The 26,358-nt window shown below is 31.7% G+C and overlaps 3 protein-coding genes across 5 annotated transcripts; 1 reads left to right on the top strand and 2 right to left on the bottom strand.

Moving 5' to 3' along the window:
* The first annotated feature begins 424 nt into the window (after positions 1-424).
* On the top strand, positions 425-2,150 carry LOC114176631. Of its 3 annotated transcripts, none has more exons than XM_028061747.1 (3): positions 425-520; positions 1,623-1,725; positions 1,808-2,150. In XM_028061747.1, the coding sequence occupies exons 2-3, from the start codon at positions 1,632-1,634 to the stop codon at positions 1,951-1,953; spliced, it is 240 nt and encodes a 79-aa protein (XP_027917548.1). In that variant the 5' UTR covers positions 425-520; positions 1,623-1,631; the 3' UTR covers positions 1,954-2,150. The 3 variants fall into 3 exon arrangements, with proteins under 3 accessions (XP_027917548.1, XP_027917540.1, XP_027917555.1); XM_028061739.1 differs by having other exon boundaries at positions 435-520; positions 1,618-1,725; XM_028061754.1 differs by lacking the exon at positions 425-520 and adding an exon at positions 524-542.
* A 2,925-nt stretch (positions 2,151-5,075) lies between these two features.
* On the bottom strand, positions 5,076-9,288 carry LOC114191745 (leucine-rich repeat receptor-like tyrosine-protein kinase PXC3). Its single transcript, XM_028081118.1, has 3 exons — positions 8,985-9,288; positions 6,117-8,721; positions 5,076-5,868 (listed from the first exon to the last, which is right to left on the bottom strand). Exons 2-3 carry the CDS (start codon positions 8,452-8,454, stop codon positions 5,543-5,545), a joined length of 2,664 nt encoding a protein of 887 aa, XP_027936919.1. The 5' UTR covers positions 8,455-8,721; positions 8,985-9,288; the 3' UTR covers positions 5,076-5,542.
* Positions 9,289-23,112: 13,824 nt separating this feature from the next.
* LOC114190605 (putative disease resistance protein RGA3) lies at positions 23,113-25,663 on the bottom strand (the record flags this gene model as incomplete). Its single annotated transcript, XM_028079560.1, has 1 exon — positions 23,113-25,663. A coding segment is annotated over one exon (2,358 nt), but the record flags the coding sequence as incomplete, so codon positions are not given.
* Positions 25,664-26,358: the final 695 nt, after the last annotated feature.

Genomic DNA, 26,358 nt, shown 5'->3' with positions numbered 1-26,358 from the left:
GAAAGATGGCAAAAATATGATTGCAAGGATAATAAAAATGTGGAAGGCACAAAATCAGGTTTAAGAAATAATAATCCATAGTAGATCCACAAAAATTTAAAATTTAAAATATAATACAGATGCATCTAATTTGTTTTCCTGAAAACTTACTTTCAGAATATATTTTTTTAAAATTTAAATACTTCGGAAAGAAGTTCATCAAATATTATTTTTTTTAGAATACTTTTCTTAATGATTTTTTTTTTAACTTTCAGAAAACAGTTTTAGAATAATTTTTAAGCTTCGGAAAGGTAGTTTTATGAGTTTTTAATTTTCTAAAAATATTTTATAGAAAAATCAGGAAGGTATATATATATAAATATCAACTGACGTTGAAAATAGTTTGGGCCGTAAAATAATGGGCCGAGAGTGGGCAAAGTAGCCCAGCCCATATATGTACTGAATGCAGAAAGTAAAGTAGAAGCGTTCTTGTTTCACTTCTTCCATTTCGTTCTTTCTCTCGATAGATCTCGAGCTTCAGGTACGAACCCTAGACTTCTTCTGTAAGCCTTTTCGATTTCATGCCTCGCATGAATTTATCTCAAATGTCTTATTGTTTCTCGTTTAATTTCCGCGCTTCTTTATCCTCTTCACTGGGTCGATTATCTGAACATTCAATAGACTCCAATTAGGACCGGATGTAACTTTTTTTTTCTGACTTCTAATTTTTTATTAATTGATTCAACCAATACATTGCACGATTAGGGACGTGATTGTTTTACCACATTTACATTTATTTTGTGCAAATTTGATTTCAATTCCAAGTTTCCCCCCTTGAAATTTGCCTAATCTTATGTAAACTGGTTTCTGTGACAATGCTTTACCTTCTCTATTTTTTCTATGCTCAGTGGTTTCGATGAAGAAGCTTGTTTGCTTTCTTGTGATGGACTTTATAGTGTAAAATACACCAAATCATACCGTCTTTTACATAATCGCCCAACCTGTAGGCTTATTAATATTCGGATGATAGGTCTTAAAAGAGTTCCCACATGCAATATAAGGGTTTTGTTCTGACAACTTTCGGTTGATGTATCATTGCATATGAATTGACTCCTCACGGTTTCTGTTTTCTTCAGTTTGTTATGTTAATCCATTCAACCATCACCTGAAGCTAGCATTTTGGGTTTATTTATATTTTTTATTGTGGGTTGCTATCTAATATCCTCGAGTCTCGAGTTGTTCGTTTGGTTTGTTAATCTATATAGTAATCTACTTAAGCTAGCATTTTGTATTTGTTTATATTTGTAATTGAGGGTTGCAATCTAATATCAGAGTCTCGAGTTGTTAGGTTGTTTAGCATCTAAACAGCATGTAGTTTTTGTCAAAGGGATTTCCACTGCTATATTCACGAGTTTGTAAGATTTTAGGAATGTAGTTGCTTTACCACTCTAACTAACACGATTTCATGCATTTTTTTGGTGCCTGTGCAGTTTAGTGTAAAATTCCACCTAGATTGTTTTCTGCAATTTTATTGTGTCGTACCATCTGTTTAATTGGATAGGAATGATGTCTCTGCCATTCATGTAGCCGTTTTCTTTCGATTTTGTATTTTGACTTATTTATTCTTTTGTTTGTTAGCGTAGTCTGCAGTCATGTCAGCCAAGTATATCGTTTCTGCTGTTCTTGGATCGTTTGGAATTGCATGGGTTTGTGATTATTATGTTTCAGACAAAAAGATATTTGGAGGTGAGTAGAGTCTTCCACCAGAAACAATTTGCTTTCTGGATTTGTTTTTACAGTGTGTAACCCCCCTAACTGATTTCTTCAGGTAGTACCCCTAGCACCATTACAAACAAAGAGTGGGAGGAAGAGACTGACAAAAAATTTCAGGCATGGCCTCGTACGGCTGGTCCACCAGTTGTCATGAATCCCATAAGTCGCCAAAATTTCGTTGTCAAGTCTCGCTCTGAGTGATCATTTTTGTTCATGAATTTTGAGTTAATTGGTTCACCTTGATCATGGGATATGTTTCCATAAATGATGGTCATGTTTGAGGTAAAACTCCTCCAGTTCAATTAGTGTTTCTATGTTTTAACATGTGAATGTTTACTTGCTTAATAAAAGGTTATTTAAACAAAGTGGATTTATTAATGAATATTCTTGTATTCAAATTCTCTGTTTAGTCTCTACCTTGGTATGAATGTGAATCAATGCGTGAAATTATGTTTAGCAGAGGTATGCTAAAAACTATTACTAGCGGTACTATCGGGTGCATTTAGCCAGTGTCATTCAGTGAGAGCAACCAACTTTGGATTGTTTTCCCTTGCTGTAAAATTACAAGTGCGGTTTTGAACGTATAGTGCTTGATGGAAATTTGCCATGTGCGGGAAATGTTAATTGATTGGTTTGCATCATAGTCCATTCTCAGTAATTTGTGAATCTCTCATCAAATCTGAGAGCAAGTTTTAGCTTTAGAGTATTATTAACTACTCTTCAGCGGTAAACCAACACGCACAAAACTCATTCTTAATATGATTGTGTAGAAAGAAAATTGCTTATTTACTTAAATTTCTGGTCTCTTTTGCTGACTTTAGAATTTAAAGTGTTGGGTGGCTGCTGGAGAACACCTCATCCTTTGACTTACCGAGATGTGATAGTGTTTGGGAGGAAAAAATTTGGATGAGATAGAAATATAGAAGAGAATAGTAGCGAATTGGAATTGTTAAGAAATGATAGAGAAATATAGATGTTTATTTTAAGAAAAATAGGACAGAGTAAAAATAGAAGTATAACAAGTATTTTTCGTATAAAGACTGATGTGAAAAACTGATAACTGAAAGAATATTCGGGACTTGTATCCAGGAGAATGCAATATTGATTACGAATTTCAATGATCGAAAGTCATGATAAAATTAACTGAATTTTAACAAAATGTATAAGTTGTTGGTTTTGTAATCATGACATGACCGTTATTGCACTTTATTCTAAAAGTGCATCTCCTGAATTTAGAGTAGCCAAATTCATTATGCAAAATTGGTAATCGATTGTGAATAATTGGAAAACAAATTATTTGATGAACCAACCATTGATAATTTGACTAGTGGTGGACAAGCTGGTTGTTTTGACAAATAAAGTTATCTCTAAATTTCTTGCAGATTTTAAAAGGGAGCGGAAAATAAAATTGAGTCAATTTTTTAGGGAAAATAAAAATATGTATTAAGTTGACGTTTAAGTTAATTTGATTTGAAAAGACTAATAATCAATTATGGAAAATTATTCATAATGGATTATAATTGGGGAAGTAAATGTTTTTCCTAATAATATAATATTGAATATTGATTATCATTGACAGTAAAAATAAGCTTACTGTTAAATTTCATTCTTGATCTATAGAGAAATTGTATGTTGGAGGATTTGTATTTGTTTATTTCTCTTCACTTCTATTTTCAACACTATCAAACAATTTTTTTTTCACCCTTCTTTTTTCATGTTTTCCCTCAGTCCCTCTCTTCAGGAACAGACAAGAGATTCCTCGTTTTGATAAATGTCTTATCAGTTATTAAAATTTCTTTTTTGACAATTAAATTTAGATAATTTTCTCTTATAAAGAAATGAAAGGTTGTGTAGAAAATATCACCTTAGATATTAAGATAAAACTTATCAGAATTTAGTTTTTAAAAAATTATTTTTCAATTTGTTCTGTACTCAAGTGTTATTACAGTATATTTATTTAGCTCTTCCTTTACCTTGAAGTTTGACAACTGAAGTAAACAAAAACAAGTAGCTGAAAATCAGTAATATATCTCACAACTCAAATATAAGGAAAAAAAGTCACGAGAATTAGATATAGACAAATTTCAATCCTCTAAACCTTATTTATGTTGTTTTAAAACTACTTTTATTTTTAAATCAAACGTAATTCTTAATAAAAATATAACTTCGGACATCTTAAAAGAAAAAATATATCTTTTATTATATAGAAACAAGAATATTAAATAAATTTAACTACTATTCTTAATTAGTATTGAAGTAATTAATTTTACATATAAGTTTACTCGAATTACATATTCACGCTTGGAAACGCACTAAACAAACGTGCAATGCGATAATCATGGCACTTTGTATCAATCACCATGGTGCTTCTGCGTGGCGTGGACATTATGTATGATATAGGAAGAATGGAAACCAAACATGTCGTTAAAGTTCATTTATTTAGGTTTTTATAAACTTTAAGAGTTGACTTTTTGAACACCCAATGAATCCTTTTTCCAAATTAAATACCTAATAAACTATAATTTTTTGGTTTAAGTTCATAAAAAAATATATTTGTGTTTTATTTTTTATCATTACATTGACTCTTTTAATTGAATCCTTATTTTTTTTATATATTTTTTTCTTTCAACTTAATTTTTTATAATAGTAATTCATTTTTTTTCATATTATTATTATTATTATTATTATTATTATAGGTAATAAAAGAAATTTAATAAACGTAATTTTCAATTATTCAAAATCGCAGTATACAAGTTTCAACTTAATAATATACACAGGAATAGTAGAATGAAACAGGTGATAACAGATATTTAAATTAAAACATTTAATTTATTAAGTACCTAATATATATAATTTTTTTTATTAAAAATAATCATAGAGAAACTAAAATTTATCTAACATTTTATTTAAAAATCAAATTAAGAGACGGCCACATAAATATAGTCGTAAAATAGTGTTGATCTTTGAATCAAGCTTCTTTTCACAATCCAAAATGAGTGATCTATATCCACATCAAGGTATCATGGTCCTACCAAACAAAAACATGTTCATTATCTATAAACCAAAAAAGGAGACCACTAAAGGTACATTTGCCACAGAAGACAGCGACCATAGTAGAAAGATGACATGTATCTTTAGATCATTAATTATGCAGCAAGTACTTTGAAAATCATATACTAAAACACATCAGAAATGAATTTCCAAACTTGTGTTTTGAGTTTCTTATGTCGAAAAATATTATTTACAGTAATATTTTGTATAATGAAAGGTTTTGTGATGTATGTCAAAAGTGGTAAAACATATCCAGCAGAAGCTACTGCATGTGAACAATTCAGTTGTATAGTCTGTGATCTCAACAAAAATAAACTAAAGATTCTCAATTTCAATGGGAACAGATTGATTGATAGGTGCATACATCTCCCAAATGAGTAAATACAATATGAAAACTGTGTTTCGATTATATGCAAGAGGAACTGATATATCTTGTTTCAAAGCCTCTTGCATTTATCCTCCACCAACCTAATCATAGTGTCCAACTCAAATAGATAAGCTAGCTGCCATTTTACAACTAACCCTTTGGACAACCTACAAAGGTGAAGTTATAGCAATGCCTGAATTTACTTTCACACCACCTTCACCATCTGAAGTAACTCCTCATACAAGTCTACTATTTAATGTTGTTGTATTACTCATCAGTTCCTCTGTATCCATGAGATTTTGCATACATCAAATCTTCAACGGCATAGACTACAGCACAGAATAGAAATCTTGAGTAGTTTGTTTGCTGTTCTCAGTTTTGCTTTATCTCTCGCAGCATTTCCACTACATTCTTCATTTTCGGTCGTTTGGCTGGTGTGTTGTCGGTGCACAGCAATGCAACCTTCAAAGCAGCAAGCATTTCTTTCCTCCAACCAAAAGAAACTGTGCTAAGCCTGGCATCCAATATCTGCTCTGGAGTTTCCCCTCTCACTGGAGCACTGTGAACCCATTTCACCAAATCTACACCTTCACCAAAATCCTCATCAACTGGTAATCTAGTTGTGAGGATCTCCAACAGAACAACACCGTAGCTATAAACATTTCCTGGTGCTGTCACTTGCATAGTATATGCATATTCTGCATTGCAGAAGAAATGTAACATGAAGCATGCTAAACACAACAAAAGTAGAGTTTAATTTGTATGTAATGACTGTATACAAAAGTTACCCTCATCAACCAGTTATAAATCATCATTAACATGAATTTTAATGTAATATTGTAAAGTTAATTAACTATGTGTAAAGAGATGATAATGCAAAGACTATATACTGTAAAAGTTAATAGCGCGAATAGATGGGAGAATTGCATGCCAGAAATTAGCATACCTGGAGGTATGTAACCAAAGGAACCAGCAACTGCACTGATACTTGCAGTGCCTTTGGTTGGATCCAGAAGTTTTGAAATCTCTATCTCCCCAACTAATGGTTTGAAATTTGCATCCAAGAGAACATTGCCAGAAGAAATGTCAAGATGGATGATTGCCACATGATGAAGGAAAGCCAAACCTTCTGCCACACCAATGGCAATGGACAATCTAGAGGGCCAGTCAGGTTGATATTCAGGTTTCCGGGTAGATTCATGAAGAAGCTGAGCCAGTGTTCCGTTTGGAAAATAATGATGCAAGAGAAGAGCAACATCTTCATAAATGACATAGCCAATGGGACGCACAAGATTATCATGACAAACTTTGCTCAGTCTTTCAAGTTCTCTAATCATCTTGTTCTGGTGGTGGATTATTGTCTTGTCTACAGACTTCAATCTCCTAACAGATAAGACCACCCCAGAAGGCATGATTGCCTTGTAAACTGTGCTGAAAGTTCCGCTGCTGAGCTTATTAGAGTCTTTCAGAGTTGCTTTAACAACAGCATCAAGGTCTACTGCTTGTTTGAGATTATCAACAAAAACAGTCCCTGCAATTATAGTTGGGTTGTCATTGATGCTCTCATCGACTATCCCAGCATCTTTGGCTACTTTTTCTTGCCTCTCTCTGATCATAAACAGCAAGACAACTATAGTTACCGACATAAAAACAGCCAAACCAGAACCAATTACAGCTAGTATGATTCTGTAAGAAACCCGGTGATGGTAAGCCTTGTGATCATCATAAAGGGTTCCACATGAAGGGTTTATAGGCTCTCCACAAAGCCCTTTGTTGCCCAAAAAACTTGAACTAGGACTCTTCTGGAATGGTACAAATGTTGGTACCAGGCCTGCTAACAGATTATTTGAGAAGTTCACCTCTATCAAGCTCAACATTCCCTTAAGTTCAGGTGGGATATTACCTGATAGCCGATTGTTTGAAACATCCAGTGAAACAAGTTTGTCCAGTTTTCCCAATTCAGGGGGCAGAAGTCCATGAAGATGATTGAAGCTCAAATTTAAAGCTATCTGTAAGTTCCTAATGCGCCCAATCTCAGGAGGAATAGTTCCAGTCAAGATATTGCTGCCCAATTGTAATTCAAGAAGTTTTGCACAATTACCAATTTCATGGGGGATCTCTCCTCTTATAAAATTCTGATCCAACAGCAAGTACTGCAACCGGGTGATATTGCAGATTTCATTTGGTATTGTCCCATTGAATCTGTTGTTGCTAATATCAAGCTTGTTAAGATTTTTGCAACTCAGAATTGATATTGGAATATCGCCAAATAGGCTATTTCCAGAAAGAATTAATTCCTGAAGATTCATAAGTTGTCCAAAGTCTTGTGGAATTGTTCCAGTAAATCCATTTGAAGCCAAATTCAAGAGAGTAAGATTAGAACACTGAGAAAATTCTGCCACAACCTCACCAGAAAGATCATTATTATCAGCTTCAAAGTAGGTTAGGCTACTAAGATTTCCAATGGTCTTAGGAATGGTACCTACTAGATGGTTGTTTCCAATTCGAACGCTGGAAAGGGCTTTGCAATTCCCAATTTCCTCAGGAAGTTCTCCACTAAAATTATTCTGGGTGAGAACCAGAACTTCCAGCTTCCCTGGAACAAAAATGCTAGCTGGTATTGGACCTTCAAGCTGGTTAGAGTGCAAGTTAAGTATTTGAAGCTCAGAAATTGAGCCTAGATCATCTGGAATCTTGCCATCTAAACGGTTCTCATAAGCAGTGAAAAGCCTCAGATTAGTTAAGTTTCCCACCCAGGAAGGTATAAGACCACTCAAATGGTTACTAGAAATTTGAAAATCTTGCAATTTCTCTAAGCCCTGAAGTTCCATTGGTATTTCTCCCACAAGCACATTATTGGAAAGGTTCAATGATTTGAGGTTTCTGAGACCACCCAACTGAGGTGGGATTGAACCTTGGAACTTATTTGAAGACAAATCCAAAACTTCGAGATCAGATAAATTTCCAAAATCAGGAGGAATCAATCCATCAAAGTTATTATTTGAAAGATCAAGCCGCTTCAATGCTTTGAGCTCAGACATTAAAGTTACATTACCTCGAAGATTCCGGTGAGACAGATCCAAGCTCTCCACCATTGAGTGGTTACCACAGTTGACACCTTGCCAAGTGCAGTAATCTGAGTTGTTGGCATCCCCCCATCCAGGGACTCTAAGCTCTTGGTTGATGGCCTGTAATATAGCTTGCTCCTGAAGCTCAGCACCAACAAGCTCAAAACATGACAGACACCAAGCTAGCAGAATGTGTAACAAGCACAGAGCTTCCATCACTGTACACCGTTCTCTGCTGAAGTGAAGTGTAAATGCTTCCACTCCACTCAACAGTGTTTTTCTCCAAGAGCCAAAATCGTTATCAAAACTCTACCAAACACTGTACCACAGCATTAACAACTCTTGTCTCTTGTTCTTTTCACCATAAAAGTCCACGATGAACTTTCCCTTTTCTTATTAAACGTGAGGACTTGGAGCCAAGTATCCCCTCCGTTGTTGCTTGCACCGCTTCAAGGGAAAAACCTTTAGAAGCTTTCACCAGCCCTGAAATGCAGTAAACAACCCCAGAAAGATATCAACATCTAGGAGAAAACCCATTTGAGATTTGAGAAAAATGAAAAACAGTGATGCCATTAAAGTCGTGGTAGTACCTAGTTCCAGAGAACAAAGAAAGAAAAGCATTGGAGAGAAAAAAAAGAAAAAGAGAAAGCTTTCACTTTCGGTGGAAGGAAAACAAGAAGGATAAATAAAAGAGACAAAAGAGGAAGCATTATGAACCGTGGGTTGCATATGAAACATTGCCATACTTGGTAGCAGAAGAAAACATGAAGTGCAGAGGTAACAGAGAAAGTGACTACAACGATGCAGAGGGAAACGTCTCCAATCTTGAGTGAACAGTGAGTGATGAAATGGGAGAAGGAGCTAAGAGAGAAAGAGTGCAATGCTTTATCGCAGGGTTCACGGACCAGGTGTTTTCTTATGTCTCAGAGAGAGAGAAATGAGAATGAAATTCTTTGCCATGTAGATGTAGGCATCACGAGAAATGGGCAGTCATCACTGAATGAAAGCTGCATAAAACTCCTGTCTCATTGCATGTGGGGCACACTTTACCACAGCGTTTTCTGTTTGGGACGGACCATAATTCATCGGGCGCCATTAATTCTCATCCTCAAAAATCAAATCTTTTTTTTCTAATGTTCTACTTTCCATTGGTGAAAAATCAAAACCACGTAAAGAAAAGTTACCCAAATGAAAATCTAAATAGAAAAAACCATTTTTCATTCATAAAATAAAGTTTAGCCCCCCTTCACTCTGATGTTAAATAGCAAACAAAAGTTGGCTCAATAGCAATAGAAAATCAAACTCACATTCTTTGATGTGTGCTTGATTTTCACTGTCATTTCAATAGTTTTTGTAATCCATACAAGTGTAGTTTGAGTCATAAAGTCCGCAATGCTTCTAACTAGTATCTGTAACTCCAAATTTGTAAACTTGTTATGGGTAAGAAAATGCTGATATTGACCACATACAGAAAATGATAGACAGTTTCTGTGTTTTCAGTGTTGTGAATGTGTGTAGTGTTTAATTTGTTGTTACATATTTAAAGTAATTCAGAAATTCATAGCAGAGATGGTGGAGGGATGTCAGAACCCTAGCAAATGTTTTCTTGGTCATAGAAGGAGGGGAATAAGGGCCCGGATGGGAAATTAATTTGCTGTGCCTATTGTTTCTTCCCAAAATTATCATGGATTTGAGAAGACAATAAAGTTGTGCTGCAAATATCACATTACCTAATCCTAGGATTCCCTCAATGTAGGCTTATTTTATATAGGGAATGAGACTTCCCTTTTTCAGAATACATTTCAATTTTTCTTGAATAAATATATCTAAACAATTTTCATAGAGGTTCTGTATTTCTGGGCCCCTATCCACTGCTCCCATTCATGCATCTTATTTTCACCTAAATGATCAAAATTTTCTCCTTGCCTATAAACTTAGCCTACATTTCTAGCATTCATGAATGCAGTTTCTTCAATCATGAAAGCGAAATATGAACAAGTATGTGCATTATAAAAGGGTTTCCGTGCATGTTAAATCAGAAAGATAATTAGTAACATTCGGTTTATATCTCAGTTATAGTGCACCATGTAGCTTCAGTGATTCCATCACCATTCACCAAGTTACAGTGTCAATTATAAGGTACTTGGATGTGTTTTTGAACTTCTCTCACTTATATTTGAAACTTCTAATCCTATGAATTCAAAGCATTCAAACTACGAAGTTTTACATATACTATAGAATGTCAATTATAAGGTATTTAAATGTATCTGCTACCTACAATTCACCTAAACTTTATTTCAAGCATGATTGAGCAATCAAATTGTTGAGTTAGTCTTATGATTCTTGATTTCTACCTTCACCTTCGTGCTGATATCAGAATCTTATCTTTATTATTGAACACAACTCTAACAGTTATTGGAATCAATGCAATATTGCCATTGGAAAGCGAAATCTCTTGAATGGAGAAAATAAAATGACATGGTTGCGCAAAGTAGTGTGAGACAAACCATATGCTTGCCAACAAGTGGCAAAATTCTATGTTTTACCTTAATTCTCTCTGTGTGTGTCATTTTTAAATGGCAGATAATACATCACATTAACTAGGTACACCATTAATTACTATTCATGTTTAAAAAACTCAGTAGTGTCAAAAAGCACACTGCTTTAGAAAGCATATTTTGTCCTTTAATTGTTCTCTCTGTGTCATCATTGCCATCATTAATTACTGCACAACTTAGCACAACTTAGCATTGTATACTTTATATAAAAGGTTATTTTATACAGGTTTAATTAAGTTTTAATTGTAATGTACAATTGATATATTTTTTAATTGAGTTTTTCTTTTAAACTAATAATTATAGTGATTATGGAGATAATCCTTTATAAATAATGATGGTGGACGTAGTAAGGGAGTATGACAAGTTTACTTAATACATTTTTCATTAAAATAATAAAAATCATTCGTTGTTTTATATTAATCACAGTACTATTTTATATTAGTCAAATAATTTTTATAATTCGTAAAAAATAATAAGACGATGAAATTTATTTTATATAAATTATGTAATCTTACATTTTTTTTAAATGATGTTTAATATTTACATCACTCTATTTATAAAAAATTAAACAATATATCTTAATTAAAAAATATAAAAATTATACTCTCCGTTTTTTTTTTTCATATCTTTGCGAACTTTTTGTTTTATTTCTTTAACTTTATCATTTGATTTTATATACTGTATTCTTCAGTCTTTCTTTGTAGCTTTATCTTTCTTTTGAACCCTGCGTCCAAAATTAGGATGTACATGTATGATTTTGCATTAGATTATAATTTAGCAGACAAAAGTGATGAAAAAAAGTCAAAATCAATGAACATGGTTGTGGACCATGTGTCTGCAAAGAAAGCGGAGAAAGGGGAAAGTGTTACTGTTTTCTCTTACAAAGCATGATAACGACCAACGATCTCATTCACAACAGATGTTATTAGCTCAGATTTGAATTTCAACAAAGCCATCACAAAAATCACAACAAGTAAACATTGCAATTATATTAAAATATAAGTTAATCCGATAAATTCATCCCTTTAATATTAATGTGGTTATTGCTTTAATATAATACCACTTAACAACAACAACATAAAATCTGTTAATAATACGATACAAATATATAAATAAAAAATTAAATATGAAGAAAAGAATCCACAAATACTAAATTTATATAGTTGTTGAATTATAATTGCTCTCATAAAAGTTTCATGGATCTTCCAAGTTAAGATTCATTAGAGAGGCATAATAATAAAATAATAAGATATGAGTTTAATTTATATACGGTATTAATATTACTTTCAACCTAAAATTAAAATTTTAGATCAAAAATATTATTAATTTTTTATGTGAATTGAATTATATTTTATTAATGTCATTTTATAGAGAATATTTTCAAAAGATTTATTAATGATATTAGAGTCAAATATTTGTTTTGGTGACGGACTAAACCAAATCTAGTATGATTCTTATATCAAAAGTATCTCCTGTTATAATAAACAAGATACAAATAAAGTAGGGTATTTGTGATTAATGTTTTTGTCCCATTGTAACCAGACTTACATTTGAGAAGAATTTTGTTGGAATCTAAAAATAAACCTAAATTTTATGAATGAAAAAATAGAACATCTTATAAAATAACAACCCTCTATAAAACTCTTAGAAACATCCATCAAATTCTATCTAAATGCTGAATTTTGATTAGTATTGAAAAGTAGGAAGTGAGAAATTGAAGTGGTAAAAGGAAAAGAGAAAATGAAATAATGTGATATGGTGAGTGGGGCCAAAGCAATGGGCAAGGGTGTAGAGGCATCTTGCAGACAGGTAGGTCCAAGACATGTCCATATGACAGTAAGGTGGCCACCACTATACATTATCATATCAAAAGAAACTTTAAAACAATGTTGCAAAATTTATATTCTTCCTTCAGAAACTTTCCCTCTACATTAACTTTCCCTTACAAAAGCCAAGGACAACATCATTCTTGTCCTAACACTATTTTTTAAAACAAATTTCATCACTTTTCTTTTTTTGGCCGTAAAGTCATTTTTCTATTTAGGTACCCCAAATCCCTCCAAGATTTCTTCCAATTTTCAAAAGTTGTTCTTATTGTAACTTTAATCTTATGTAATTACGGTTACAAATATACCTAGAGTTGAACAAGATGAGTGCAACTTTTAAGGATGTTAAAGGATTTTTTTTTCTTCAAATGAATGATAAAATTACCTCCAAATTGGGGTGGACAGACGGGCTCGTGTTTCCGAACTGGTTCATTAGTTTTGTGGACCTTGCTTATAACAACCTCATTTTTTTTCAGAAACAGTATTATCAAGCCTCGTTCGTGAAATCCATCGATGTAACACATTTGTACTTTTTTTTTTTGGGAAAGTTAGTTGATATATAATAAGTTAGCTTTCAGATAATAAATAAGATTTTAACTCAGAATCTAAGTTGGTAGCCTGATTTATTGGATTAGAAACGTGAACTAAATTAGCGAGTCCATATTTTTTTTAGTTTTTTAGTGTTGTTATTTACTTAACATTTTTTGGTGTTGTTATTTACTTAGCATTTTTTTATTGTTATTTATTTGACATTATCAGGTGTTGATGTATTCAAAATCTTTTTAATATACTTTTATAGGTTCATTAAGGAGATACAACATTAATACAACCTAAGTCCAATCAAGTAAGGAATTGATATAACTCTCAACCCAAAATCTTAAGATAATAAATTTATGAATCTTCATTAATATTTTACTTTCTCATTTTTAGTCAATGTGAGACTTAGACTCACAATTGAATACTGGATTCTAACAATTGGTGTCAGAATCAATGTCACAAATTCAATTTCTTTGGACTCTTTTGAAGAGGGAGCCCAAGTGGACCGGGTCATAATCAAATCGTGACGCTTAGGCTTGTTTTACACTCTTAAATAAAAAAAGTTGTGCCTTGACCAATTGCTATAGTTTTTGACAAGTGATAAGCGTTTAATGATACAACTACGTATAAATGGAATTTATATTCAAACTAAAAAATCTATTATTATGTTATTATAATTTTATATTTTTTAAAATAATTGAATTTTTATTAAATGTTTTATTATTTTATTTATTTTTTAAAAAGTTGTACGTGTTTGTTTTATTTGGAGAAGTTATTCTGTTTAAATGAGATTATATAACGAGTATCAATTAAATTAAATTTATTTATATTTAATACATTGAAATTTTTTACCTTCTAATTTAAATTAATGCTACATTAAATTTATTTTTTATATTTTTTGTTGCGTGTAATTTTCACTTAACTTCCTCTAATGAAATATTTGTTGCTTCAATTTATAATTTTTTTAAATTTGAAAAAATAAAAAAAAAAATCTAGCAAAAATTGTTATCTCAATAGATTTGAGATACGTAATAATAGACAAAAAAAAATCAAGAATAATATGAAAATGGACATATATTAAAATAAAAGATATAAACTGAATAAGCTACTAGCTACAATCTATAAACTAGTTGAAGTAGATTATAACTTATCTAATTCTAAAACAACATATTTATTGAGAAGATTTTGTCATGACAATTTGAATTGATTTTAGTCTCGTTCATTGGCATCAATGCGATTGCTTGTGCGATCAACTATCCTCAATTTTATAATTGACTTTTATAGCTTTGGTTAGTTCGTTGAATAACTAATTATTACATTTATTTTAAATTTTAGAGAAATTAATTTATTATCTATAAATAAGTGCCCTAATTTTGACAATTAAGGTGATTTAAAAATGACACCTGTGAATAATATTTATCAAATTATTACTATGTATTTTATATACGGATTCTTTGCTTGTAAAACTGTGGACTAAATTTACTTCTATTTTATTGCAATTTCTTTGTATAGTAATTATAGATTGAATTTATTTTAGATTTGTAAAACCAGTATATGGTTTTTATTCGAGCTTCAATTAAGCACATTTAATCACGTTTAATTCGTTTTAAGAAAGGCATCACCAAGAAAATAAGGAAATGTGTAAAGCATGGTCCTTTGGGGACCAAGTTAAGTAAGACATGGAAAATGGAAAGCATGAAGGAAACATGGGAAATGCTTACTAAATCTTGGTCGAGCGGAAACTTATTCTACATCTTTGATTTAAATTCCAAATTTTCCTCTCATGAAATATAGTCAATTAAGAACATTCTACAATAAACAAAATAACATGAAACACAACATCTAAAAGTCAGTAACATAATTAATAACTTAATTTATTAACGTATAAAGACCACCCACTGTCACTAACTTAATTTATTATTATATTAACATTAATCTTACATTACATCCACCTTAAACTATTTGAGAATAATCTTCAGTGAAGTCAAATCTCATTAATAAAGGTTGTATAATTTAGTCATAAAACTACAATAACAACATTCACCACATACATTCACCACATATGTAATATACATATAGCAAAAACTATGATGTTGAATAAACTTCCAATTATAATAATTAAGGATTGCGATTTAAAACCTAAAGCATGGTTTAAATTTAGAATTAAAATTCCATTAGTGAAATAGATAATGATATTATGACACTTATTTTTTTATTTTCTTTCTTTATTTTCTGACTGAGTTATTAATTAATGTACCACTATCTTTTTAAAAAAAAAAAATAATGACTCACACTAAATCACGTCAGAAATCAAAAATGAAAGTTAAGAAATGAGAGTCATAGTATAATTTTATCAGTAAAATGATAGGTTTATATATTTTTTCATATATATGGGTATGGTTATAGTCATGGTCATTGGTTATGGTCATTGAGAGATTGTGGTTTCATATGGTTATATGACATTAGTCTTACATATATAAGATCCTTGACACCACTTTTACCCCCAAAACCTTAAAGTAATGATGTTATGGGTCTTTATTCTTATATAGTGTTTAACTTTGTCTTTTCTATCCAATGTGAGACTTTGACTCACACTTGGACTATTCCTAATAATTAATGTACCACTATCTTTTCTTTTAAAAAAAATCAATGATCCACACTAAGTCAGTCATGTCAGAGATAAAAGATGAGAGCAAAAAATGGGAACCATTGTATAATTTTTTTAGTGAAATGATGATACTATATATTCCATTGAGTAGAGTTGAGTAGTTGAGAGTTATTTAATAGTTGAAAAGGGTAGGTTTACGAAGAAAAGTGATGCGGAAAGCAAATTAATGGTATGATTATGAGTAAAACGGGTGTGATGCAGCAATAATGAGAGGGTTATAAAAGAAATCGGAAAAGGGGCATTGAAATGGTATGATATGATGCATTGATCATAAGTAGAAGAAGAAAATGTTTTGGAAAGACATGATTGTAGCAATTGCATGTGCATGGATGATGGGTGTGAGAGAAAGTGAATTGGGAGATTAAGATCCAAAAGCAATGAAAAAGCATATTGTAGTGATTGAGACCAGGCTCTCCCTTTAGTAGACATGCATCATGAACCTTCTATCATTTCTTGTCTCACCTCCCTACCGCATCAAAACCACTTTTCTTTCTCTCTCTCTCACCTAAGCTTTCCCATTTGGATTTTTCTTAGCTACTTCCCCCACCTATTACCTTTCCCTATCTCATTCATCCAATTTTTCAAAAATCTCATTTAAACATTTATAAAACAAATGTTGTATCATTAAATTGACACTCTAAAATAGTTCACTCCATTTTGACCCGATCGTCATTGGTCAATTAAAAATAAACTAGACCAAATTAACTCATCGTAACAAAATATATCAAAATTTATAACTCACTTCATCAAAGAAGACGTGTTGGTGAACTGATATGTCGAACTAATTATTTTTTTAAATTAGTTTATACAAATAAACATTAAAAATATATTTAATTATATAAATATTTTTAAAATTTTTAATTGATTAATTAATTGTTAAATTAAAATAATGATTATATTTAAGTATTAAATTATTCTATTATAACTAATAATTAATATTTAATTTATAATTTTTAATAATTTAAGTTATAATATTATTGTATATTTACCTACTTAAAATAACATAACATAAAATATTAATCATTTAAATTACTTTTTATTTAGTCATCAATCTGGTAGGATAAACTAGTTGGAATAAAATAAGTTGAAAATTCCAACTTAACTGTTCTTGTTCTGTTGGAATGAATGGGTGGTCGATTGGCGAACCATGACAATTCCTAATTAGCACTAATATATATGACATAAACATATAATATGAAATTTATATTATAGTTTGTTAATTTGGATATGTTTGACCTAATAATTTTATTAAATAAAACAATTTTTTTTACCAAGATGATATGTGAAGAGTTTAGTCGTTACACCTAGAATTAGAGCTCCAAATGCGGTAACTCCCACTCACCCACAGTATTTTAATTAAGAAATATTTCTTTTTTCACTTCCATACTTCTTTTCTACACTTAATAAATATTAAAATTTACACTTTACATTTCGTTCTTTTTTAATTGTGCAGTTCGAAACTTAAAAATGTATATTAAATTACATAATTTAAAAATGGGTTAACTATGTTTTTGTCCCTAAACTATTAGGCGATTTTGGTTTTAGTCCCTCTTCTAACGTTTGGTCTAATTAGGTCCTTATCCTTTCAAAATTCATGAAATCAGTCCTCAATATCTAACGGCGTTAGTGTTTTCTTTGACGTGTGACAAACGGTGATCTTTGTCATCATTTCATTTGTAACACGTGATAAATTAATTAATTTAAAAGTTTAAATTAAATTTCCACCGCATCTTCTTCTTCTTTCTCAAACTAGGGTTTCCTTCCCCAAATCTCTCTGGGAGACACAACTTCTCCTACCTCCACCCAGATCACATCACAAAAGCGTTCCCCCTTTTTCTTTTACAATTGCACACAATCGGGCATTGCAGGTACTTCTTCTTCATTCGTGCTCCGTCCATTTGACCAGAGACGTTTGTAATCGAAAGCCTCATCGTTGAAAGTGTTACCCGCCAATGTCGTCGCTACTCGGATCTCCCTTTTCTCCTCTTCTCTTTCTCTTCCAAGCCTTAGATTGGAAACACCACAACCTCACCAATACCACCATAGACCAATGACGCCCTCCACGGTTCGCCTCTCCGCCCCCGGTTCGACCATCCAAGGCCATGTTGACGCTGCCATATGGAAATGCCACTGACGCAAAGCATCTTTTCTTCCCCAAGCCTTCAATCGTTGCACGTTCCGTCGCTCGCCATCACATATCCATATGTCGCCGCTCCCCTCCTTAACCCTAACCCTTACCCCCTCCACGGTCTTACACCTCCCACTCCTTCTTCCGCACTTTCTTCGCCACCATGATTTGCCTAGCAGTTACTGTTTCCTTGAATTTCATATTCAGTGAATTGATCGGCGGAGACTGGTTTGGACGTGAATTATTTGGGAAGGGTGATGTTTGTAAAAACCCTAGGTTCAATTGCAGATTCATTTTCTGATTATGTCTGGGTAATTGATGCTTACGGTGATTTATGTTTATGCGATATGATTTAAGTTTTGAATGGAATTTTTTGTTGTTAGTTATGAATTTTTTGTTCTACTAAATATGTGTAGTCAATGGATATTGTCTATGAAAAGATGTTTCAAATTAATTAATAATGTTGATTTAATAATGTTGATTTTTGAAATGAGAGATGGATTTTCTATTGTGGTGATGGAGGAAGAATGGTGTTTTCTGTTGTGGTGTGAGGGGGTGGTGATGATGGAAGATGAATTTAGTTGATGTGTGGTGATGATGGAAGATGAATTTAGTTGATGTGTGCGTTAGAAGGAGAAAGATATGAGCTTGTTGTTAAGGAATACGATAAATATGTTTGTTTTGTAATGGATATTTTTTATTAAAAAAAGCCAGAATTGTGGATGAAAAATGGAAAGGATGAGATGAAGGTCGGGTCATAAAGGATGGTGGATGGTGGTGCTGGAAATGGAGAACGTGAAAAGTTGAGATGGGTGTTGTAACATGGAAAAGAAGAAAATGCTTGAGAAATAAGATGAGGTGGAAATTTAATTTAAATTTTTAAATTAATTAATTTGTCACATGTTACAAATGAAATGATGACAGAGATCACCGTTTGCTACGTCAAAGAAAACACTAACGTCGTTAGATATTAAGGACTGATTTCATGAATTTTGAAAAGATAAGGACCTAATTAGACCAAACGTTAGAAGAGGGACTAAAACCAAAATCGGCTAATAGTTTAGGGACCAAAAACATAGTTAACCCTTTAAAAATCAAATGTAACTTCTGAATTATGTAGTTCACTCCTAGAATTCTATAAAGGTGGCAACGAAACATTTATATCTTTCACATTACATCAAATACGTATAGTATTCGATACATATATTATATTTTATGTATCAAAGATAGTCATTAATTTTAAAACATATTAAAAATATTTTTAAAGTATCAATATAATATATTTTTAGTATTGACCATGACTAAAAAAAAATTCAATAAAAAATCATGACTCGTTTGGTGTGAAACGAAAGTTAAGAGGATACATTATAAAGAGTGCTTAAACCTTCTAAGAGGATATGCAGGACTACTTTACATGCAGAAATTCAAAAAACTAATTATTACTGATTTAATATTTGTTTTATGTTTGCCTTAATATACTCTTACAACGAAAATATTAATATGCTTTTGAAATGAAGTATTTATTTGTTTTAATTAATATTTATATTTTAATGCAGATTAAATAAACTGATAATTTAAAAGTAATATTTTTGGAATCTAATAATATGAATAGGTCAAGAAAATGAAGTTAAAATGTTACCTCATACAACCTATATCCTACACACACCTATTCTTACATAGGATAAGGTTAGATCAATAATTTACAACTGGAAGTAAACTAATTATGTGTCTGTTTTCGTTTTGTCCCATCACTGTGCCGAGTAGAGAAAGGAGAAAATATGTTTTCACAAATCCTGCATAACGTGACGTTAGTTTAAATCTTATCCAAACGCACATTCATTTTTGTCAAAAATAGCTTCTATGCGGTTAATGGACTTAGCCCAACCAATCTCCAAATCTTGGCCCAGCCCTAATACACACTCATAGAAGACGATTGCATCTGTAAATGCATGTTTTCTTTCTACACCTCTACATCAAATATAAAACATATTATTTTATCATATATGTTTTTGGAAGGATTTCGGATAGAAAGATAAGATTTTTTTTTTAATTGTACAATCTTAACGTTAAAAAAAATTAGATATTATATTTTGAATTGTATAATTTTAAAGTAAAATGATTAGTTTTAAACTAAATATTTCAAAATATATTTTTATAATTGAAAATAATGTTTTAGTTTTGTATTTATAATCTTAAAATATATTTTGAATTACATACTTTTAAAATTAATTTTTTTAATTTTAAGTTATACAATTCAAAAAGTTTTATATTATTGTTTTTTATTTATTTTTGAATCATGTAATCTAAAAATAAATTATATATTACATATAAATTTATTTTTCTTATATATAGATATTGATTAGTCGGGATGTCATTTTTTAAAATTTTGAGATTGTTGATTCTGGAAGTGTATTTTCATTGGCTCCAAGTATAATTATCCAAAACCTCTTTGCCTGATCTTAAGCATATATGGAAAAACCATTTGCGATATCTGCTAATTCTTTCAAATGAAATTTGCTGTTCCTCTTTGTAGAATTCTGTTGTGTTCTTAAGCAATGGTGCCTAGTTAGAGGATTTTGGAGCTCCATCCACCACCTGATTTCTTTTTCCACTTACCTGCATCCAATGCAGAAAAAAAAAATCTCACTTATAATTTTTTGAATTTTAATAAATGGTTCTCTAATTCAATAATTGAATTTCTAGTATCATGCTTGAAAATAAGTGTAAAAGTAAATTTGTATTGTTTTTATTAATTTACAAAAAATGAATATATTATTTTATTTTTCATCAATATACCTAATTAAAAAAATTAAGACTAAAAAATAATTTATCAAAATCTAATAAAAAAATTAAGAGACGTAATTACTAAAAAAATATGATAATCAAGTCACATTTAAGAAATGGTTATGAATAAACATATAATACATAACTTTTCTTTTCATATTCATAAAAAAATAAATATACAAAAAACTCATAAGATGAAAAAGAAAAATTAAATATTTTCTATTAAGAGAAGGGAGAGAGTTAACTTTTTTATCTTAAAAGAGAATGAACGAGAACTAAGAGTGAGAGAATGAATTTATATTTAACTTTCTAATTTAAAAAAAAAAAAGATGCAAGACTAATAAATGAATACAATACATGAGAAACTTAAAATAAGAAAAATCTCTCAATAAAATTTATTATTCTTTATTATGTTTAATTTATTATTTTATTATTTATTAATATTAAATATTATATTTTATAAGAAAAAATAAAAATCAAAGGTCCGTCACTGGTCATTAGAAGGCAGAGCGACTACGGTCATAGTTGAGCCTAGGGATGGCAATTTGGGGCGGGCCAGGTGTGCTGGCCCGCACAAAAAAACGTGGGGAGGGCTGAAATGTTGAACCTGTTGGCCCGTGACCCACCCCGCATAGGCCCTCAACCCTCGCGGGCTAAAGGTGGGGCGTGGTGGGTTGGCCCACTGGCCCACTGGCCCACTTACAAAATTATATGTTCTCATTTTTTTAGTTCTCACTCACATCATTCAGTTGTTTCTTTAAGTTCTTTCTATTTATTATTATTATTATTATTATTATTATTATTATTATTATTATTATGTATAATCATGATATATAAGATAATGATTTTAATTTTTGAATATGGAATATCTTTTTGTGCATTTTTAAGTAGATGTCTTGTAAGGTGACATGTTGTTATTGTATTTTAGCTATAATCTTCGTTATTATTTTTCTTGTTTTTGATTAGGTAAACTAATTGAAATTATTTCGATAGAAAATGAATATCGATTATTATGAAAAATAAAAAAAATTATTTTGCTCAAAAAAAAAAATTTTCACTTATCACAAATGCATACCAATCCGCGGGGTGGGATGGGTAAGAAAAGTGAATCCGAAATCAAACTGCGGGACGGGCCAACCCGGCTCGCACTTTGCTGACCAAAACGCGGGACGGGCCAAAACGGGTCGGACTGACCCGCTTTGCCATCCCTAATTGAGTCCAAGGTTTTTTGGTAGAGCTTATACCTTTTACCATCATTATTTTAAAAGTGAGTTTTTTTTTTTGAGTTAGTACATTCTAAATTTATAGTGTGTTTTTTTTTTATTATTTTGATGCATTTTTGTGTTGATAATGAATTAGTGTGGCGGCGAGTGGTGGCTGGGCCGAGGCTTATAGTGAGGAGGTGAAAGTTGTTTAAGTTGATTTATTTTTTTAGTATTGAGAAATAAATTTTAAGTTTAACTCAATCTTACAATATTAATTTATAAGGTAAGGTTTTCACTCACTTATATATTGTACACTCATAAATTGTAAATTGACTTTATGTCTATAAATTTGAAAAAACTATAAATTTTAAAGAGTTTTTTTTTTTTTTTAAATTAAAGACTGTACTGTTCAAACGTTTCCCACACCAATAGACTTTTCAAGTGTCAGGGATATATTATTTCTTACATTTTAGAAGAGATCTTAAAAATTCTAAAAAATTTATTTTGTGTCAAAGATATTGTTTAAAAAATATTTTTATTTTTATAAAATCTATTATATAAATTTATATTATTTTAATTAATAAAATTAATTATTTCAGTTTTTAATGTAAAAATGATAATATTAAATATCATTAGTTATATCTTAATCGGTGTTCTACATACACTAATTAATATTTTTTTAAATTATTTCTTAATTTAGCATTCTCCTATTAAAAACCATACAAAAAATTATGTGCTACAAAACTAAGATCCGCCGGTGGTTAGAAGCAACGGCTAAAAGTTGGATCCTGAAATCAAAGGGACTGTCGAGAATAGACCTGCAAGACTCAGATAATTAAAGTAAGTTTGACTCATCTTTTTCCTTCTCAGATCATCAGGTGACGCGTGGTATTTCGCAGGCTGCAAATTCAAACCCCATATATGCACAATCATGAATGGGAACCTTTCTATAAATACTCATAACAGTTAAAGGAATTCTTAAAAAGAAGAGAGAAATCGTGAAACAATATTGTTACTCCTGATACAACTTCTTCTCCCCTCGTAATTCAGATACTACCTCCCCCCTTATTGATTAAACAATCATTTGTAATTTGTAACACCTTGCACAAAGATATTAGGACCGAAATTATGCTGCTTCGTACTTAATATCAGAACCAAATAAATCGAATAGCGAATTAAACACTGGTTCAATCTGAATAACTAGTTTAAGCACATAGCCAGCAAAAAAATAGTTCACCTTGTTGTGGCATTACCAGAAGATTAAAAGGCCCTAAAAAACAACAACATACATGATGTAAACCCAAAACATAGAAAAACCAGTTTTTGTGGTGACTGTTTTAAAGCTTACCACTACTTTTCCCTTACTCCAATTCTTCTATCTTTTCCTCCACTTCTTCATCTGGTTCATCAAAGGTTAAGTGTTGGCACGATTCCAGATTACCATCAATTTCCAATCGTTCAAGGGTGGGTAGGTGATGGATGTCATCATGGAGAGACAACATATTAGGACAGCTTGTGACACACAGTGTTTTCAGACAATTCATAGCTGATAGCCATTGAGGAAGCCCCACAAGATTGTTGCAGCTTGAAATTAACAAGTACTGCAATGTATCAGTGGAACCTTGAAGCCATTGAGGCAAGATCAATAACTGGGGCAATGAAATGAAGTTTACAATCTTCAACCTCAAGTGGAAATTTTGATTATGTTCCTTTGACAACTCCAACACATCACAGTTGTCAACTAACAAAGTCTCTAATTCAGGAAAATGTTCAATATCAAGTGGCAAGGACTTTAGACTCTGGCAACAGGAAATACACAACACTTTAAGAGTAGGGAGTGTAATCCCTCCAAACAAAGATTCCACGTTGTTGCAAAATTCGATTCTGAGAGTCTGAAGAGAGCTCAAGTTTGCAATCTCATCCTCTGGAAAAACACATTGCTTTGTGGTTATCTCCAAATGTTGAAGACTGATCATTTTTCTTAAACCTTTAGGCAGTGCTACAAGCTCTGTACATCCACTAAGTATCAAAACTTCCAACTTTAGCAGATTGCAAAGAGAATCAGGAAGTCTCTTTAAGCTTTTATTATTCTCAAGACTGAGATATCTTAAATGTTTCAACTTACCAATGTAAGGAGACAAAGTTTTAGACACAGAATCACTTAAATCTAAGAATCGCAATCTATTGCACCGTGAAACGCATTCAAGCAAAAAAACTTCACTGTTGGCTCCTATTCCTGGGGTAGGAAATAGTATGGTTCTCGCACAAACAAATTTGTGGACTGGAAAATTTTCAATTCCAACATTTTCAGGAAACGATAGATGCTGGACATACCTGTGTTCTGGTCTAAATACAAAGGGGTATCTTACAATTATAGAGCCTTTTCCCAAATAGCATGCAATATCATGCACCAACTCATGTATTTTAAAGGCAAATCCAATGTCGTAGTCAACAACATCCTGCAGAAAAGATCTTGAAAATAGTTCACACATATATTGATTTGCACCACCGTGTTTCAATATTTGGTTTCTGTTTGGTGATGGAAGGAGACCAAGTGCACCCCAAAGTGATGTAACATCAAAACTATCAAATGCATAGCCACATGGGTAAAGATTGAACAAAGCAAAACATTGCCTCAAATTGGATGGCATTTGATCAAAACTTAACTTAAGTGCAGGCCACATAGCACTGCCATGTTTTATTGAACTCCATATTTCGTTGTCTCTCACAAATTCCCATTCCTCTTTTTGATCTTTCAAATATAATAAACTTCCCAATGTTCTCACTGCTAAAGGCACCCCTTTGCATTTTTTCACAATTTCTTTCCCAATACTTACCAAATATGGATACTTTTTCTCATCTCCTTCTTTAAATGCCCATTTGACAAACAGAGACAATGAATCCTCCTCGGAAAGTCCTTCTAAAAGGTAAGAGGGAACCGTGCCCATCATGGAAGCCGTCACGTGACTGCGTGTAGTCACTAGAATTTTACTTCCTGCAGCACCTACTTGTACTAAATCCCTCAACTCAACCCATTTCACAAGATCTTCATTCCACACGTCATCCAAGACTAGTAAGAACTTTTTACAGGCAAGTTTGTTTCTTAATTGACATTGCAGTTGCTCCACATCTACTTTGTCTAAATTTTGTTGGTGAGCAGAATCATTGTTAGAGTTTATGATTTTAATAATCTCTTGCTTAATTTCAAAGGCATTAGAAACACAAACCCACATCTTCAATGGGAACAACTCATGTATCCTCGTATCATTGAACACAATCTTTGCCAGTGTGGTCTTTCCCAAGCCTCCAATCCCCACAATGGGGATGACAGAGAGCCTTTTGTCATTATTATTCGGATTCTGTTGCACCAAAAGCTGTATAATATTTTCTTTATCTTGATTCCTTCCTATGACATCCGAATCAATAACGTAAGAGTATGTCATGTCCCTTCTATGTACAAAACGTCTATCAACACCAATTCTGTCAAGACCAAATTTGTGTCTGTCTGCTGCAACCTTGTCTAATCTCTTCTTGATTGTTTTGATCTGTTGAGCCATTCTATAATGAAAAACAAGAGGATTAGAACTTGAGAAGAAATGAGCTACCTTGATTGTGGTGCTTCCATGAGCTTGGACAACTTGTTTTTGCAATGTTTCGCACTCAAATTCATCCAACATATTTTCGACATCAGAGAAGACATGTTTGATCTGCCTCAGCCATTACACGTCTTACATTGTTCACTAGAGTCTAGAAAAGATATTTTGCAGTGTCATTGTTTTACACCAAACAATAATAAGTCTATTCTTTAAAAAAAATAAAAAATTTAATCAATCATATACAAACAGATAGGGTTTGGACTTGACCATACTATAGCCATGTTGGACTAAAACTTGCCTCTTGATTAAAAGTTGTATTTTTAAATGGCAACAAATTTGAAAAATGGAAAAAAGTAAAATATATCGTTCAAGAATGGGATTTACCTTGGTGTAAAGAAATATATCATGTGAATGGTGAAGTGAAGTCATGATCTCACTAATAGTTCGTGCTCATATGCTAATCAGAACCAGGATAAAAGTAGATTTTGTGTGGTTCTTCAATGGAAAAAAACTTCAAAGGCCTTTTACATTAAGTCATAAACAAATTCATATACGAAACCAAAACACAAGCTAAAAACCTTAAAACAATGATTAAGCTAAAATTAGATCATATACGAATTAAAAATCAGATTTTGAAAAATCAAATAGGAAACAACTTATATAAACTAGATAATGCATAAACTAATTTTAATTCGTGGAGGAACTAATTTTGTTTTTCTTCTGATTTTTCATTCCCATAACTATAATGGAGAGATCTTTCTCGTAACATAATTTGCTATTCAAGATCTCTCAACATCAAATTAAGATATTATTAATCA

Source organism: Vigna unguiculata, chromosome 1, assembly GCF_004118075.2.
Source record: "Vigna unguiculata cultivar IT97K-499-35 chromosome 1, ASM411807v1, whole genome shotgun sequence".
NCBI lineage: Eukaryota > Viridiplantae > Streptophyta > Magnoliopsida > Fabales > Fabaceae > Vigna > Vigna unguiculata.
This window is presented reverse-complemented; position numbering and strand designations above follow the sequence as displayed.

Excerpts from the sequence above, each read along its gene's own strand:
- LOC114191745 (XM_028081118.1), bottom strand. The coding sequence starts at position 8,454 with ATGGAAGCTCTGTGCTTGTTACACATTCTGCTAGCTTGGTGTCTGTCA. Across the intron at positions 5,869-6,116 it reads CTTTGGTTACATACCTCCAG|AATATGCATATACTATGCAA; the intron begins GTATGCTAATTT and ends TCTGCAATGCAG.
- LOC114176631 (XM_028061747.1), top strand. The coding sequence starts at position 1,632 with ATGTCAGCCAAGTATATCGTTTCTGCTGTTCTTGGATCGTTTGGAATT. Across the intron at positions 1,726-1,807 it reads AGACAAAAAGATATTTGGAG|GTAGTACCCCTAGCACCATT; the intron begins GTGAGTAGAGTC and ends TGATTTCTTCAG.